The sequence below is a fragment of the Homalodisca vitripennis genome, chromosome 2 (assembly GCF_021130785.1).
Source record: "Homalodisca vitripennis isolate AUS2020 chromosome 2, UT_GWSS_2.1, whole genome shotgun sequence".
Taxonomy (NCBI): domain Eukaryota; kingdom Metazoa; phylum Arthropoda; class Insecta; order Hemiptera; family Cicadellidae; genus Homalodisca; species Homalodisca vitripennis.
The window spans coordinates 87,208,032-87,227,648 of record NC_060208.1 but is presented as its reverse complement, the minus strand read 5'-3'; the positions used below and the strand labels follow the sequence as shown (position 1 = coordinate 87,227,648).

General features: G+C 33.3%; 1 protein-coding gene across 1 annotated transcript in view; it reads right to left on the bottom strand.

Annotated features, from left to right (window-relative positions):
• Positions 1–10,639, bottom strand: part of LOC124354327 — a 96,262-nt gene extending 85,623 nt beyond the window's left edge. The window contains exons 1-2 of the mRNA XM_046804691.1: positions 10,470–10,639; positions 4,755–4,907 (exon numbers count right to left, since the gene is read on the bottom strand). Coding sequence (XP_046660647.1) covers positions 4,755–4,897 — 143 coding nt within the window. The 5' untranslated portion in view covers positions 4,898–4,907; positions 10,470–10,639. The remainder of the gene's footprint in view (positions 1–4,754; positions 4,908–10,469) is intronic.
• Positions 10,640–19,617: the final 8,978 nt, after the last annotated feature.

The following is a 19,617-nucleotide window of genomic DNA, read 5'->3' as shown; positions in this document are numbered from 1 at the left end:
ATAACGATGTAACATTCTAGTTGACATTCCACAGCCATGAATGCCAAATTCTACTACTGAAGCTACGAAGTTCTGAAGATCAATGTAAATGTACACAACATCAGGAGGTTGTATGAAATAAAATTAATGTTTTCTTGTAGGAATGGCATGAGAGAAATTTTTAAAATGTTACATCACAATAGCATCCATCAAAATAGTTTTGATTTTATTATCTTTAACGGGTATTTGTGTCTACAAGACTCATTTTCAGCACTCGATTTCTGGTTAGAAAACAGTTATTACCAAAATTACTCCTATTAGGTAATTTGGAGCAATTCTCCCCATTCTCATATTCTTCTTTTTACCTCCTCTTATTAGATTTTCTTGTAATTTAAGTTATTGAACCATTCCCCAAGCATATGAAGTCTGAAGAATTTCAGTAATTATTGTTGTTTTACAGAAATTGCAGCGTGTTTAATAAAAATAACCTTTAATCCTATGAGAACAACTTTAGACATAAAACCCAAAAGGCGGACATTCTTAAGGTTCCTGGAAAGAATATAGCCTATTCTCATTTCAAAAATCACCCTATATCAACTATATTTCACTGGTATATAAAATACTGAAAAATCCCATCTCGGTCTCTAAAGTTGTATAATATTAATTGGAGGAGCCTGTTAAATGTAATCAACAGTTCTGTGTAAAACATTGTTTTATGGCAGCACAACCATAGGCCTGTTTAATTAATTTAACAATTACTCTTTATTTTTTTTAGATTTATAGTGTGAAAGCATAGAGTAAGCTTAATAGTAACAACACTTCTTATTTTTACCTTTTCTGTAATTGCTGTTAGACACAGCAACTTCTAACTTTTACTATAAATTTAAAGCCTGTTAAAACCCATCTTAGTTGTCTTTTGGCAGAAGCAGACTTCTCAGACCTGTGTATTTACATATATTTTCTTTACTGGAAAAAAAAAGAACATCGACTATGAAACAAAAAATACAAAGACTGATGTAAATAAAAATGGCCATTAATATAAACTTTTTGACATATTTTCTTGATTATGGCAACAAGGCAAATTCAATATTGGAGTTAGAAATATAATTTACTTGAATAGCAGTGTTCATAGACGTGAAAACCCTATTAAATTGTGTGCAAGGGTAACTGCTAATTCATATAATAAATGCATAACCTTACATAAATATTAAAACACTAAATTATTTTTTTTAAGAACCAATTACTACAAAACAGTTACGAGAAAACACAAATTGATAGGAGAAAGAAAAGTCAGAGATCAAAGCGTTGTTTTACAGTTTTGATAAAAAAAAGTCAAACAACAGAATATCTTTTGTTTAAACCTTTTATAACCAATAACGATGGCAAATGTCCGAAATCTTGATATCCTTTCAACAGAATATCATCCTTATCACATGTGTAAACACATCATCGCATTAATAGGTAGGTGGTTGAGTGAGCAAAGTGAGAGCTAAACAAAGATTATGCTCTATACCATCAGAGTTTCAACGAGCCCTGCTTATCAGCTTTTTTAAGAAGACTAACAATCCTATATTACGACTTCTGCAAGATAGTCATATGTTTAAAACATCAGCACAACACAACTAATTATTTATCATTATTATTTTTGTTCAGTACAAGGAACAGGCCCTTTCGTTAGCCTTCATTTCAACATTCCACCAGCAATACTTCTTCACGAGGATGAAACATAATAAGAGAAAGAAACTGGATTGTACACAATGTAAAGAACTTTTTTAAATTTGCTCTTGTTAAGGAATCCCAGGAAGGATGTGAATCTATTTTACCTCTGACTTAGATTAGAAGTGTGGTGCATATAAGTTTTACATGGGCCATTGATTCTATCACTCATTTATCTTACATTAATTAAAAAACTTAAAATATTATGTTATATAAATTGTAAAAAATAAAATAAATTATATTCATACAAACATATAAAGATCTATGATGGATGTTTTGAATTTAAAACAAATGTCTGCATAGCAAAGGCAAAGTGAAAATAGTTTTACTTTTTTTCAATAAATGTCTTCCGATTTAAATAAATAGGTTCTTTTTTCAATAAACATGGTTAGAATACCTAATAAAAAATGTTTTGTTTATCCGCCATTATATTGATAACTAAAAATATAAAAGGTATCACAGTTAAACAAAAATTTTAAGAGTAAAAGAATCAATTCCGAACAATTATTTATTACTGCTATTATTACGGTTTATTTAACCATTTATGACTGTTTCATATCTGATAAATCTATAAAACATGTCACAGGTAATGCACTCATAGGTGCAAAAGTAGGCCAGCAGAAATGACCACAAAAGAAGTCATTCAACTGGTTGCCAAGGGTAAAAATAGTTTGGCACAGATGCCAGCTTACGCACTACACACGCCCGTATACACGTGGTCCTTTTCACACACGATGATAAAAATGACATGTTCTTTCAACTGACCAACGCAAAGTCACTTGATCCTACATTCATGAAAAAATAGACTTGGCTAGTAATTAATTAGTAATGCTGGCCACCTGATCTGAGAGGACATTTCATTAAATCATCAAAGACCTTCTGAAAACAAAGGGTTAAGCTATTATTAAGCTAATATGAGGAATAAGGAAATTTGAGTCAAAAACTTAGTTAAAATACAGCACATAACATAATTAATGCCACTAAGAAAAGTAAGGAATGTCTAGGTTAACTGCCTACCACACAATGTGATCAGCCCCATACTTGGTCTCTAGGCACGCAACTATAGCTGTTAATAACTTTCCTTTAATAAAGATGTCGCAGCATACCAAAAGTGTCATTATCAGCAAACTATATTAATATCTAAGGTGATTTTAATAGCATTATGGTTCATAGTAAATATCAAATATTCCACTCTACAACTATGCAAATCTTATGATGCCATTTTGTTTGACATTTAAAGGAATTTAGAGTTAATTCTAAGGCTTACACGGATAATGACATAACTAACATCAAAATCACCCAGTTTTAACACAACGTCTAAACATTTCTTACACAATGATTAACGTATTGAAATATTTCGGTTTTAACATCTCTTGACTGAAGATACCTTTCACAGGAAGGTCAAAATATTTCAAGAAGTGAATTGTATAAGTAATGTTTTGAGGTGATACAACCAGAAAGTTTACAAATAAGAATTTGAAAAATTAAATAAAACTCATTACACTGAATTGGTTTTTTAATACAAATTTAACAATTTTTGCCTCAAACAAGAAACTTTTTTAAGTTGTGTACTTACAATCCATAATAAACTACAAAACACAAACTTTAAAAAACCTGTATTGTTAGAGCCTGCCTTGACAAATGTCATTTTTATGATGAAAATATGTTTTATTTAATGAGAAATTAATTTTAAATCATATATTTAAGGAAATTTAAAGTTTTTTATAAATTAACAGGTTACACATAATCATGTGTAAAATCTGACTGAGCCTGTAAGGTGTCTCCTAGCATATGCGAAATACAGGTCAATTTTGTTTTTAAAATCTCTTTTTCAGCCTCTTCAGGGCCTAAAAATTTGGAAATTCACTTCTCTCATATTATACTTACATTCAATACAATGAAAATAAAGATCTAAGTATCAAATTAATTTTTTTATAACTGTTAATATATGGCTAAATAACTATTTCATGGAAGAATCGAAGGATCAAGTAGATGACCAATACACAAATAGTTGGATTACTGTCTCAGGAAGGTCTAGTGAATCAAGTGGGAGTTTTACTACGGGCCAGATACGTGCCAAGGGCATCCACTGACACCCTGAGCAGTTGGTAAACAGACCTAACCAATATTACAATGACAGGAAACTTTCACAACTGTTTCGTTTCCTCACTCACATAAGGTAGTTGAACCACAGTCAAGATATCAACAAAAATCATTACCATTTGTCCTGTGAATTGTTTATTTTTTAAGAATTTAACTTACAATATTCATTTTATAATTTACCTTATAATATTATTTATGTTACTGAAATATACAAGATAGTTATTAAAAACTGTAAAGAAATCAGAATGATGATCATGAACGACTTTTTGGAAAGAGAGCTTAAATTAATTTTGATAACATGAAATGTTTTATTTTGGTTTATTTAAAATGTTTTTAAACATTGTCTTTAACTTTTCTCACCAGTTCATCTCTGTATCACAATGAATGCCAATGTTAAACTAATGTTGATAACACTGGTCATGACAATCCTAATTGAATGTTTTGCACACACATTTTTTAGCACAATGCTCTCCATACCTTGTTCCTCTTCCACTATAAACCTCTTGTTTTACCATAACCTTCACAATACTTTTGGTAGAAGTCTTGGGAATTACAGTGTTATGCTTACAAATATCTAATTACATCACATCATTTGAACTAATGGAATTTTTAATAGCAAGGCACATTTAAACTATCATACTACACCACAAAAAAAGACTGATAGAGCAGCTGACCGTTTATAGAATATTCAGACATACAAGATGGTGCCAGTTCTGCCTTTTCTCCCATTATGGCAAAACATTACTTTCTGGATGGACCTCATAATAAGACCTAGTCGATGAACAGGATTACGAATTATTCTACTCCATACAAGTCTGCTTCAATAAATCTCATACTTCAAAATTTAGGACCTGTATAGTAATTGGTCCTTCAATTTATGATTGAAGATAAGTTTCCTACAAGTCACCTAGATGTATGTCTAAATTCTATAACATATAGACCATAATAATACTCACTTAAACCAGAATGTTCCAAAATTTTGCAAGTAGTAGGCACTAATTTCCTCAGGAGACTTGAGGTAATGCAGGCCAGTGCGGCGTGCCACAATGCCATTAGACAGCGGCACTGCCTCGCAACGAGACCAGGCTTTATAGTCCATCACCCAGGTCCTGAAACAAGGCCAATTGTTCTTTGATTTTAAAATATAATACGTCTTAAAACCATATCAGGATGTGTAGAAATACTGTGCACTGAAACCTCAACCTGTGTGATAGTTGGTAAGATAAAAGCTAGAGTCTAAATTTGCTTAATGCTCATGTCAGAAAATCTCAAGAAAAGTTTAAAAAAATTGTTTACACAGTGTGTTATTTTACGTCAGAGAATTATTATCATGATCAGCAGATTAAAAAACAATTTTAGACTCGTAGATTATTTTTATATTTATATTATATTTAAATGTTATTGTGTAAATAAATGTAAGCAGTTTTTTTATTAATTATGACAATGTTATATTGTCACTCAGTTCAGGCTGTTCAATGCCAAATTAACAGACTAACTGTTTTCAATCTGACCGTCATGGATTTGTATAGTAGTAGACCTAACTCTAGCCAAAACACAGAAAAGTTTTCAAAACAATTTTTTTGTCTTGTATGTACTTAAAAACCTGAATTTCAAAAACAATCTAGTTTTAAAATGTTGAAAAATGTATGTTAAAGATTATCTCATTGAGTACCAATGTTGAAAGTTACATTATGGGATATCCCATAAATTAAAAATAAATTTAGTTTTATATACAATTATGTTGTTATTTAGAACCCAGTAGGAGATAAGAACCTTATTTTGACTAATATTAGTCTTCGCAGTTGCCTGAAAAATTGTGTACAGCATAACTTTGCTGTGACAGTATAATATAACTATGTAGTTGTTGATATTTATAAGCATATGAATAAAATAATAAACTAAACCTAAACCGTCTAGACCTATAGCTATAACCTGCAAAGTATAAAGCGGCTAAAATGTAACTAAACTAAATTGTAACTAAACTATATTCCAACTAAGAAGAAAATAAAGTAGAGCTGATTACTGGGATTGACAAAGACCCTAGTAAATGTACTATACAGTGAAATTTGAATGTCAATAGGATAAGTATAAATTTATTTGGCTGCTGTTACTGGTTGGCGTGATCACTGGAAAATATTAAGAAAAAGAAATTGTGATTAACATCCATATGACACATCATTCCTTTCTCATTTTCATCAAGACATTTGAACTCAAAAGTCTGGAGTCGCCTGTTTTAACCCTTTTAACCACAGCCTAATTTTCATTGAGTTGCGAAAAAGCCTAGGATGAAATGGTCCACAATGTACAGTTAAGAAAGAATACTTATTATGGTATCGATTGAAGTTCTATTATTCAATGTATGAAGTATTAATGATAACTTTAAGTGGTATAAAACTTGGGTCCATTTATCGTAATCTGTCCAAAATTTTGGATACATTTACTACAAAATTTTAATAACTTACTTTTTAAGGGGGATCACGGAAGGCTAAGTCGGGGGTCTCAGAAGAAAAAGTTTTTCCATAATAATAAGGCCGAAACTTCTAAGATATCTATCTGTACCTAAGTGTAATAGTTCCTCGGATTTTAGTATTGATTACACTATTTCCTAATCTACGTTCTAATCCCTACTCATGAATCTGGAAGAGGGTGCTGTGGCACTTGGCTCTGGATCGCAGTACATCAGCATCAACTCGTCGCCGATCTACTCCTCTTCCATCATGACTACTTACTGCCTTGATACATCCACCAACACCTATCCCTTTTTAAACCACTGGACTAGAATTGAGACAAACTGAATGATTTTGATCGTCTTAATAGCACAAGATCTAACTATATCACAAATCCAATGAGTAGTCAAAATTACATATGCTGTGAAATTCTGTGGCTACTTTGTTTTTATAAATATAAAAGTAAACAAACATATTCCCGGTAAAATATTACGTTTCTAATGAATGTTACAAAACACACCATTCGTAACCTACTAAATACAGTACAATAAAATCAAGGGTAATTTTGTTTTAAGCTTGTTTGTTCATAGCTAAAAACATAAATAAACTCACAGTTACATATTATAAAAATGGGCTACATGGATCTTATAATACAATTAAAAACATAATTTTGTCATAAATATGATGTTACAAATGGAATCAGTAGTTTTAAAGCTTGAGACTCCAAATCCGGGTACACGTTTTTTATAGCTAGTGAAAATCTGTCCTTATAATCACTCTCATACAACAGTTTTTTTATTATTCTGTTAACAACTTTCGTCTTTCAGTTTGTCAGGAAAAACAGCACCAAGTTCCAACATAAAGTTTCCAGGTGTTTAGACTCAAGCAGTGAAAAAAATGTCAGTCAAGCAAATCATTTTATACACCAGAAACAAATCTATAAATTCAAGTGTCAAAGGGAAGTTTTTAAAACTAAAGTACATCACTGAGCATAAAAAAGAAGTTTAGAACAATGGACAAAGAGCTTAAGCAAAATTAACAATTTTCACTGCATCATCCAGAACTTGATGAAGTTCGATCGTCATTTGTTTTGATACCAGAGCTTGTCTATATAAAAACAAAACAGTGTATTTAGCACAAACATTTAGCATTAGGTATAATAGTTTTCAATCTTGCAATCAGTTCACTGTATTTACCAATATGAACTGTTACACTATCACTGCACATTGAAACACACTTACCACAATCGATTTGAAAGGGCTCAGTAGTTTTTATGAAAAGATCATACATGCATTCTCCTGTTTTGTGATAAGGGAGCGGTTTGCAAAATAGAATGTTCTCTTTGATTGCTTCATCCGGTCAATACCGGACGAAATTCAACATTTGAGAACTACTGCCAATTTTAGTTGATTCCTCAATTTGTGTAGAAAATACTCGCATTTATTTAGTTTGTCTCTTAATTGATCCTTTACAATTTCAGCTATATCGGAAATTCTTCATGCTTCCGAGTCATTTCACAATGGGATTTTTTTAAAGCTTCTTGGAGACTGATCACTATTCAAACCAAATCTGAATATATAGAAGATACTTCTTCTGCTATTGTGTAAAGTTTGGCGCTTGAAGCATGAAGAGCATTTTTTTTTATTGCTCACATTAATAGTATTTCCTACTTGAATCTTCAAATACTGACATTTTTTTTCAAAATAGCTTACCAGTATAGGTATTCTTCCATCCAGCCCATAGAGTGTGCTTTCGAGATAATGTAACATTTTCAATAGTTACATTGATTTAGCGCACAGTACTTCATCACACATAAAACACTGCGGCTTATTTCCAAAGGGTGTGAACCCAAACTTCAACTAGGACTTGTTTTATCACCTGCATTTTTATTTTTTAGTTTGATTTGGCTCACTACTCACGATTACCCAAGTTATTTTCCACAATTTATCCACAACAACAAACTCAAAACAGCAAAATAAACACAAGAAGTGTGAGAAACTTACAAGTTAGATCGGGCAGACAGAAGACCAAATCATGGGAACCCTGAATTAGTTAATAAAATATTCCACAGAGAGTAGAACAGGCTGATTGCGCTTGTCCATGGAGGTATTATAACGAGATTAAAAATATTATATTTTGATTTAATTTTCATGTTAAATATTATTGGTTTTACTGCCATGCTATTATTAGTGAAAGAATAAATTTAGTTTTTATTTAATATTTAATAAGAAAATATCATAAAATAAAGCCACAGCATGTTACAGATAAAAGCCCTATTTATTATTTAATGGTGTTGAACGTCTCCCCCATCGCCTCAAATGGGGGCTTGAGGACCTGAGGACTTGAGGACCCCATCGCCTTACAGTCAGGGGTCCTCAAAATTTTAGAAACAAAAAGAGGTTAAAAAATATTGAGAACCTCTGATCTAGGGGACCGAGGGAAGTTTCTGGGAGGGGGGATAACAAGGTAACTAGTGTTAGGCAACAAGGGTTAGGCACTAGTGTAGGGGATAATCCGGATATCAATATTCACGCAAAAAAGTACAAGAATATTTAGAAATCACTAGGGCAACTGAAATAAATCAAGAGAAAGTTTGACTGTCATTTTTTTTCTCTGTGCTCTCTGTCTTGTTTTACATCTTCTTATTAAAATATTTTTCCCGTTGTTTCATGATTGGTCTAATTTTGATGTGTTGTACATTTCAAAATAAAAAGTCTTGATGCAGTAAATACCTGGCCATTGCCTGCTAGCTGAGGATATACTCTTCTCTGCTGTTTTGTTCTTTTATACAGGTTTAATATGGTTAGGTGAGTTTGTAATATTTAGTAAAGATTAGGGTACTTTGGGATTATACCGACCACACCAGTATGAAGAACACGAAAATATAAATTTATAGAAACAAACATGATAGAACGAAAAAACAACTCTTTAATTACAAAATTACAAACTTACAAGCATTTCCAGGTATTGTGATCGGTATTGTTGTCGCTGTTATCTTATCTTTCTCGAGAATCCCGATTACGGCAGGCCGCGCGGCATCACATGATTTACACGGTACATAATTGCCTTTCCATTACAATTCAATTTATATTTCTGATCAGCCCCTCTAGAATTTGATATTTTACTGATAGGTACTAACTCGAGGGATGTTTTTCTTTCGTCGACATCAGCGCGGGGCTGCCGAAGCTTCGGCAGCCCCGCGCTGATGGCCGGAGGCACTCGCATTTTGGGTGGCGGAATGTGATCAAGAATAAAAACAAGTTTTGAGTGTTTTTTCAATAAAGAGTTTAGTTTTAGTTTGGTAATGTTTGTTTTTATTGAATTTTTGTGTTTGGAGAAATGTAGAGCTAAAACACGGAAGTACAACAGAGCGACGCACCAGCTGAACGGGCGGCGAGACTCTGCAATCACGTTATCTTCTAGACCGCTCGACTTTGACCTCTGTCTGAGGATGGGGAGGGTTTGCGATAAGACAATTCCTGTTTTATATTGACGAAATATTGTTCTATGCTAATCTAGTAATCAGTAGAAGCAAAATGTCAAATAACGATTCATGTCTGGGTGTGGTCGGTATAATCCCAAAGTACCAAGATTAGTGATTAGCCTTTTGCAATTTTGTTTTACTGGTCGGTACTATCTTGGATGTTTTTCGTTCATCGCTATCAGCATGGAGCATTACTGTTAGACTGTTTAACTACTAGGCCTAGTGCAATATCATTTTAAAGCATTTCCTTTAGAAATATCAACAAATATTGTGAAGTGGCTCAAGTAAAGAATAACGAAACAACTAACAATGAGATGAGTTCAAGAGCGACTCAAAATGAGTTGCGCCTAGTACTAAGGTTAATACTTTCCTCACTAAAATTCGTGGTGTTAATACCAGATAACATAGCCTAGTCAGAAACATTTTAAAGATAGTTTTATATTGTAGACTAATGTAGAAAATCTCCAAACCCAAATTTTACCATAATATCAGTACTCAAGCAATAGGGTATCAGTTCAAGCAACAGGGCTAAAAAATAGTCTATAAACCATATTTTACTTCCAACAGTTAATATCCTAGATAGCTGTCTCCAATGTTGCTAGCTATCTACAGAAGGAAGTCATGTAACCAAAGTGGAACATAAGTTTAGTTTTGAGATGTTTTGTGAATAAGAAAACTAAGTAGGTTAACAGAGAGCCTAATTGATAAAATTAGAACTGCCTTATTTTTAAGTTACTTACTTTTACAACATGCATATAGAAATCTGTAAACACTGCGATTGTCAGGTTTATTTACGAGGAACAATAATAAAGTACGGATACAATAACACAGACACTATAGTCCCACAATATTATACACAGGCTGTTGACGGTGTTAACATTACCGCGTCTTGTGATTTGATAACCTCTGAGACAGAAAGATGAAAATCCCACAGCAAATGTAAACATCTGTGTTAATTCCCATGTCTTTGCAATTCCATTTCCATGGAGTTTTAAATTTGTGAAGCGCGCTATTTTCATTTACTATATAAAATAGCCTGGATTTCAGTTGTTTATACCGTATATCCCGTATCAATAGAAAATTCAGTTAGTAAATTTGGTACAATTGTTTTAGTCGTATTTTTATATCAAGAGATAACATCAAGACCAAATTGCATATTTTTTCTTGGTTACTTGGTTTCTTCGTCTGTAAGGTGGGAAGGTAGTTAGAGCCCTTTTCCCAAAGTATTAGACAAGTTAAAACTCAAAATGTAGTTCTTGGCCACAAAAGTAGGGGTTGAGACAATCACAGGAAAGAGCAATTTTTAATGGACCAGCAAAGAGTTCACCTAAAAATTATGCTGTAGCAAATAATTCTTTAGAGTGTTTCTAAATATGCTCGAAATGACTATAGTTTAGCAATAACAGTTGTTTTTGAGTTTTGAAAATTGTATCTCTAAGTTTAAGAGTTTTTTAAACATAGCAGCACTAAACTGTGGTTAGTCGCGAAGTATTAAACATAAGAAGATAGTTAAACACCCGACTGATCTAAAAGCATACTTCTATACTTATAAATAAAAGAAAACCGTCTTATTAAGTTCTTTAAAACGTGTTCTTTTCTACCGTCATAAGTATTATAAAATTCCTGTATTAATGAATGTTTTAGATTTACAAAATCAACCTTAACAAATACGAGACATTTAAGACATAATATCTCATGCGAATGCTTTTGGTTGATTACGCATAAGACATACACAATCTCCGTTTAATATCTAATGAATTAAGTCTTGCAGTATTTAAATCACTCTAAAAGGGAAATGAATTCTTACAAAAGTAGGCACACTTATAGCAAATCAACTGTCAAAAAATTTTAATTTTCTCAAGCCACTAATGCTGCTTATTATTTTATTGAGTACAAAATGTAAATTGTTAAACGTAAATGAAAAACGGAAGTATCTAAACTATAATAAAGATATAGATTGAAAATTTTGAGTATCTAGATTTTGAACACAATAATTTAAAAGCTAGTTCGTACGAAAAACGTACATAACTGTTTAACACTTGTGGGACTAACTAGCGCGAACCTTAGAGAGAGGAGTATTCGTGTTTGCAGCGGCCAACTACAACCCCTCTCGCGACGCAAGCACGTACACTCAGTGAATAGGCCGACGCTGTTGCCTAGGTATGTCAAGCTCGCTTGTCACCGAAATAAAAATAATGTCACTCTCTACCTATATAAAAATAGTAGCCTGTTAAGTTTTTTTTTGTAAATTATGAGCGAATTAAAAAAACAAGTTATTTTTTAAAGTAGTTTTTACTTTGTGTAACTGTTTTTTTGTAAAATTAATTAAATCCAACAAATAGCCTGTATTATTTTTTAAAATATAGTAAAAAATGTCCACCGTTAATTAACTCTTTTTCTATTGATGCTCCTCATTAACTCATTAACTTCAGATTTATCACTTCAGATTTATTTTGAATAATGAATTTTTATTGTCACTGAATTCCACTCCCGCATTCTCTACAACAGACATGATAGAACTCTCAAGGGTTTCTTGAGTTCAAATAAACTCCTGTTCGTGTTTCTTTGCATTTTCGTACTATTTCTTCCAATCTTCGGCAGAAACGATTCCGATTTTTTTTTCCTAGCTAGATTTTCAACATCAGCAATTTTAAAAGTGACGTTGTTTGCAGTGATCCAATTTTTAACATCCGCCAAGATTAGCTCAATAGCATTAAGCTCTGTATGATAAGGAGGCAGTCTTAAAATGTCATGTCAATATTTGTTTAATATGTCGTCTACTACTATTTTTATATACAGGCTTATGACGTTTAAGAAACTCGAATAATTTAACTTTAAATATGTCTTCTGTAAATGGGATATATTTTACAACAACCAGGTTGGAAAATCAGCTTTATTGTTATTAGAGGTAGATGGGGTGGTTGCTCATATCCATTTGAACATTATGATACGAAGCGTAGTCTATGCCCACTACACTTTTATTCTGGAAGATCTTGTAATAATATGTGTGTTAATCGTTTAACTTACATGTTGTGATTCATGTTTTCGTGACAGTCACTAGTTTTGTAGTGCGCTTGCCACATTGTTAAACAGTTCTAAATAAAGCCTATTTCACAACCTACATATGACAATATACGGCGGTTTTCCTTTATTGTTGGGCGCAATATCAGCGCTCTAATAGTCAAACCATCATTTTTGACGCATAACAAGAGTCAATATATGACTCATCGTTATATATGATAGGACAGTCTAATGCTCGATATTTGGTAATTAAAAAAACAAATAGTTTTGATATGACACGTCTTTGGATTTCATCAATGTCTTTTTATTGGCTGTGGTTTCCCAATTTGTAGCCCATTCGTGTAAGATTCGCCATACGCTTGTTCTGGAACTTGTAAAGCTGTAACCTATCAGATTAAGTTTTCATAAAATCCTTCACTATAGAAATTGCTTCTCACGACTGGCTATCATTTGGTCAAAGCGTGTGATTAAAACTCTGGGCAAACGAACAAGCATTAAAATAAATAGAACAACTCAACGCACGTGATGAAACAATTTAAAACAAACACCGCACCACGTTTGCTTGGCACTGACTCTACGTGCTCTAGCGTTTAGTGGAGGGAGCACAGTTGCTCCTGGGCATGTGCTAGCCATGGTTCACGTTGGCTGGCTCCTTCAGCACTGTTATTATAATTGTAAAATGATTTGAACATGTATTTTCTACTCAAAAACGTTTGTCTTGTAAATCATTCCAGAGTGCAATAAAATTACAGTGTAACTTAAAGATACCATATAAATTATGAAAATAACATTTCAGAAGTATTTTTAAAATCTTGAAGAAAATTACAAACTTTAACACATCACATAATATGAAATCATTAAAGTATGCAGGAAATACAGAAATACATTACTTTCTAGGTTCTACAACTGTCTGACCAGTACTTGAGAGTAAAGTTGCCTGGAGCGCTCTCCTAGGAATTTCTGCAAACTTCCAGTGTACCTTAAGGGTCCCTACTTGGTAAATACCTTTTCATAATTTTTATCAATGGTATAATGTTCGTTCTTTTAGAGGAAGCTGTAATTTTCGCCGATGATGTTAAGATTTACAGCGTGGTCTCAAGTGATGGGGGCTTTGCACGATTACAGACAAGTCTCAACAATGTATTGATGCATTACTAATAACATGAAAAAACTCTTTGAAGCGCTCTGTCATGACTTGGTCATCGGTACTACCTGCTAGTATACACTAGACAATCAATCTCTAGGAAGTGTGTCCACGATAAAGGATCTGGTTGCTGTATTCTCTTCTGACTTTATCATTCAATGAGAACATTGACGACCTATGCAGAAAAGTATACAGGATGTTGGGTTTCATCACTAGATCAACTCGTGGTATGACAAATCCTCTTGTCATAAAAACGCTCTATTCTTCCTTTGTTTGTCAGCTCGTTGGAGTATAATAGCCTTGTCTGGGCTCCCTACCATCTGGGTCTTATTGATAAACTTGAGGCTGTAGAGGAAGATTTTAAGTGTGGGGGTTCGACAAGGGCTGCACTACAGGGACAAATTACTCTTGCTGGACTACAGGCTGAACTTCTCCTCCCTGATCTCCAAGTGAGACGCTGTATCGCAGATGTTCTGTTCCTGACAAAGCTGATAATGGACAGCTGGATTGTCCGATGCTTCTGTCACAAGTGGACTTTCGTATGCTATAATAAACTCGGTTGCGTGATTTGTTCAGCAGGTGCCATTACCAGTGCTACTATGCCGTCCACGACCTACTTGCAAGAATAACGAGGCTCGGAAATCACTTCTGCAACACGTTTGACATCTTCAACGACAGTACATCGTTTATCAGAAGATGTGTGCTCGCTGGTGATGTGTTTTTTTTTTACTCTTAATAAATAGTTGTAAATCTTTTAATGTAAAGTTTGTTTTTAAATGGTCATTTGTGGATCTATATAATTTCATTTTTATGCATTGCATTTCATTAACATGGGGGGCTTCATAATCTTTGTGTTTCATGAAGCCCTCACACAATACCTCGTTGTTACTAATAACAGTGCCATTACAAGTAATACTATCGTTACCTTTTAACTTCTTTACTATTTTCCAAACAAATATACTTGATCTTTTTTCTCAATATCATGGCATAATCTTTCCCAATTTAATTTCTTGGTCAACTGGGTTTCTTCTCTAGTCTTTAATTGAGCTATTTTATATGAACTGTAGTTAATTGCATTCATTTGTTTCTTGAATGTAGTGAACGCTAGGGGTCTTTGGGCAAGAGCCCGGGAACAATTGTCTGTCCTTGAATTATTTATGGGAGTTTTAACTTTGGTTGTAGATACTTCACTAGACTGTAATAATATCATAGAGTTCGCTCATTTTATGTTCAGGAGAGTTTGCTTCTAGTTCCCTAATTTTTGTTTCAATAGTCTTAGTGAAAAGTGACCGGTTTGCTTTTTAAAAACTAAGTTTATTTTTATCAATATTACTAAAATCTGGATTATATTTAAATGTAAGACTTGAAATACTAAATTATATGCCTATAGGTAAGTGGTCACTACCCATAGAGGCGTTACATACTTCCCATTTTTTCAGTACAGTACAGCATGCATATTTGGTGACGCAAAAGATAAATCAAGAGTAGAAGCTTGATTATTTAAGGAGGGATTTGTAGTGCGACTGTGATCATTAAGCAAAACAAAGATTGAATTGTTATATTCACGAAAAATATAATTTGCTCTTGTGTTAGGAGGAAATTGCAACCTAGTAGGGGTGATGAGCATACGTATCCCCACTTGATAATGTAAAAACCTTGATTCTTATTGAATAAGTACTGTTGCCTAAATATTCTTTAAATTTTATTTTAATGTTTACAATATACATTGTAAATGTAAATAGGCTTCTTAAAAAAATTTTATTTCGATACAGATTAACTGTATTACATTGTTGTACCTAGATATTTTTGTATATGTAACAGGTATGTAAAATAACAGCAACACCTCCTTATCCGTCAAATATATTTACCCTTTCAATATTGTGTATGTTATCTTTATTGTAATGGATCTGTTAGCCATGTTTCCTGAAGCATACACACATGGATGTTATTCTTTCTAGTTGTGTGTATAAGTTCTGACTATTTATGACTAAGTTATATTGCGCACCATTGGGACACATTTAACGTATTTAACAGTGATCTATGTCCTATAATGACACTTTTATTTGTGTTTTGTTTCAAAGTATTGTCCATGGAGCTGTTATTCTCAGTATTTAGGTCATTCTCACTCACTTTAAAAGGGGCCAAGAAATCATCAACTTTCTTTTTTGACGTGAATGAAATAGGTGTGGTTTCAAGTTTCAATTGTATCTCCTCTATTTTTTCTTTTATTCACCAGGTAACGTAAATATTCCTTTTCCTATGTCTTACTTACTACTAATGTCCGGACTTACTTTTTGTTGGGTCGGAAAACCCGTAAGCATTTTTTGAATTGGGCACTGTATTAGTTCTGCTACCACTAATACGATTAGGATGTAAGACCTTGGGCTAATATCAATTATGTTCATAGTTTATCTTATGCTTTTTGTTGGCATACTTCTGGTGGAGTATATGTAACGTTATAGTTACTTTCACTGTTTTGGCTGTTAAGCTCTGAATAACCTTCTTCAGTTAAGGACAAAAACATTTTAACAGTTTCTAATAAGCTATTTGATTTAAATTTAATTAATGAAGGAAATGTTAGTTTCATATGTGCGGTTTGGGTGGTACTAGCGTAAGAGTTAGTTCTGAACTCATACTATCCTTAACGCTCTTTTGACGGGTAAATTGTGGGCATATTTAGAGGTGCTGTTGTGTGGACCTAAGCAATGAATACAATTTTAAAGGGGTCTGATATTCATCTGAATGAAAACTCTCTCTACAGTTTCTACATAGCTTATTATTATTATTACAGGGTGAACTTGCTATATGCCCATAGGCAAAACACAGAATACATTGCTTAACAGGTATAATGTGGGTATCTACCTTTATTCGAACATAATTAAGTTTAACATACTCGGGTAGTATGTCCGAGTCAAAAGTAACCTTTACAAAAGATATAGGTACTAGTTCGCCATTAATTCCTTTTTTATCTTATAAGCTTGAACCTTATTCACCTCATTTTCTGTATCTGCAAGGATTTCATCTATTAACTTTTCTCATTTTACATATATAACACCTACACAATATATTATAACTGATGGAACAAAAATATTGCAATGCGATAAGTGTTGAGAATCTACTAAATTATTAGCCACATCATGGTTTTAGATGTTAGTAAAAGATGTTTTTCCTGAACGCTCTATGTGTTCAATGTCTTCATAGTTCTTGGTTATTTCACCTATTTTAAAAGGGTTTAATTTAAGTTTTTCTTTATCTTGTATTATAATTTCAAAAGGTCTTTAGTTACAGAATTCGTAACATCTCTTGATAAATGCTTTTTTAAATCCGGTAAGGGTTTGTTACTATCCTAAATCCAAAAGGGCTGCTAGCAGATATGTCTATTTACGTTTATTTTCATTGTTTTCCAAATTAGAACTATCCATGTAGTCATGATCGGGTACAATAATAGTGTGGATAGCTCTCTGCACCTCCATATTGTCGGTCTCGGTGGACCTCAAGGCCGTACCCTCCGACATGTCGGGTCAGGTCCAGTATACAGAAGAACATTAAATGAGAAGTACGCTAATAATTTACAGTAATACAAATCACAGGGAAAACTACAGCAAATAGCACTAGTTACTTCACTAAAGTCCGACCGGGGAAATGACTGGCCACTATAACCTAACCTCTCATTAAACGCATAAACAGGACAAAATCTAATTTAGAAATCCAAATAACTCACAGTTTATCTCTTATGAACAGTTTGACTGTGAAGTTCAAAGTTAAAGTAGTGAATCACAATAATTGATACCAAAAACAAAATTAAGTTATCAAGATTAATTCAATTGACATATAAGGCTGTTTTGTGCATTTATTTCGGTCAACAACAACTCTGCAACTTTTACTACCAGCTGCCACTGCTAGCTGGGACCGGACAAACACCTGTTTTTTTTTTTTCTAGTATTCGTCAAGTCAAAGACGGTTAAATGTAATGAAACAGATTTTTAATTTAGTCTAATGTTTACTCAGTAGGTTTCAGCACTTTTCAGCAATCCTAACCCAAATAAATATTCGCAAATGCAGAAACTTTTTCTTTTGCTATCCGACTGTTACAGGTATTGTTGTCCCAGTCTCACTGGCCATCTGAGAACCGAGGACAACTCATGTGAAAACTAATACGACTTTATGAGCAGATGGCTGTAGCCCGTCAGACTGGTCACGCGATCGTACAGGGCATATTATAAATACTTTATCTGACCGCAAAGGGTTAAATAGATTTGTTATACAACGTCAGCCTATTACAATTTTGTCTTAATGGTAGTATTTATAAAAAAGTGTGTACATACTTCACAGAACATGTCATCCAGATCATAAAACAATTAAGATTCTATACATCAAATCCAGTGGTTTATCTGGTTTACAAATCAAATTCAAAGTTAAAATCAGTTGGGAATTAAGGGTAAAACCAAACGAAATTATATTGTTTCATTTGATGCTGGCTCAGTTTGGAACTAATTCCGGCACGTTTAGCCCCCTTATGTGTTGAGATCGTTATGTGTTGAGTGAAAAATGCAGTTTAAGGCCGGGCCACAAATGCCCGCACCGTGCCCGACACGTGAGCCGGCCGAGTGTTGGTCGTCATACGGTGAAAGAATTGCACCGCAGTATTCTACCTGCAAGTTCAGACATGTCCACACCGACACCAGACCGTCGTGGCCGCACCGTGCCCGCGCCGTGCCCGCACCGTCACCGATATGTGGAGTTTGAATTTTGACGGGCACGGTGCGCTCTACGAGCTGCATCAGTCATGGATATAGAACACTTATCGAAGAAGTAAGGAAGTTTCCTGTTATTTATCTATTGTTTATCCTGTTATTTGTTTATCCTATTATAGTTATGATCAATCAAGTGAAAAATATCGAAATTCAGAGTATAATGAGAATGTGTAGAAGAAGATTACGGAAAATGAGAAGTTAAAAAGCATAAATTTGAATAGAGTTTTGAAATATAATTCTATGTTAGTTACTGTTACATTCTTCTTTTTAAAACTATTTAAGTTGTCTGAAAGTTCTATTTTATTGAAACTAGTCATATTTTCTTATTGTACTAAAATTACAACAAATTTAAAAACGATGTAGTACTATTGGTGTAGTGATTTTAAACAACTAAATTCGAATTATGTAAATTCTATAAACAGTTAATTAAGAAATAACAAGGATACACTTAGTTGTGCAACATTCCAACTATCTTGGATGTATTGAAGTTACCTACTTGATAAGTTTATTCCGGTATTTTGTATGGATCATATTTAGAATGTTTCTATGACATTTTTATTTTTCATTGTTTTCACTACAATAAAGTTAAAATAAAAATATTTTATTTGCAATAAGATTTTCATGCAAGAAAAACTGTAGCATTGCAATGTTTCATTCACCACAGCGATTAATACAAATTGCAACGATAAAATTAACAATCTTCATCTCAAGCAATACTTAATCTTCTGGATATTTTTTAAGTACCTGTCACTTAGAAATCCAAAAGAAATATGCTCTTGTTAATCAATAAGATTGTTGCGTTCGGACTATGTACGTACATGTGTGGCCTCAGGGTAACCGAGCCGAGCCCGCACCGACACTCGGCCGACTCACGTGTCGGGCACGGTGCGGATATGTGTGTCCCGACCTTTATTCGTTTTAACCTTGATTTATATGAAGGGTTTTCCCACTTCTCTCTATGGACAATCC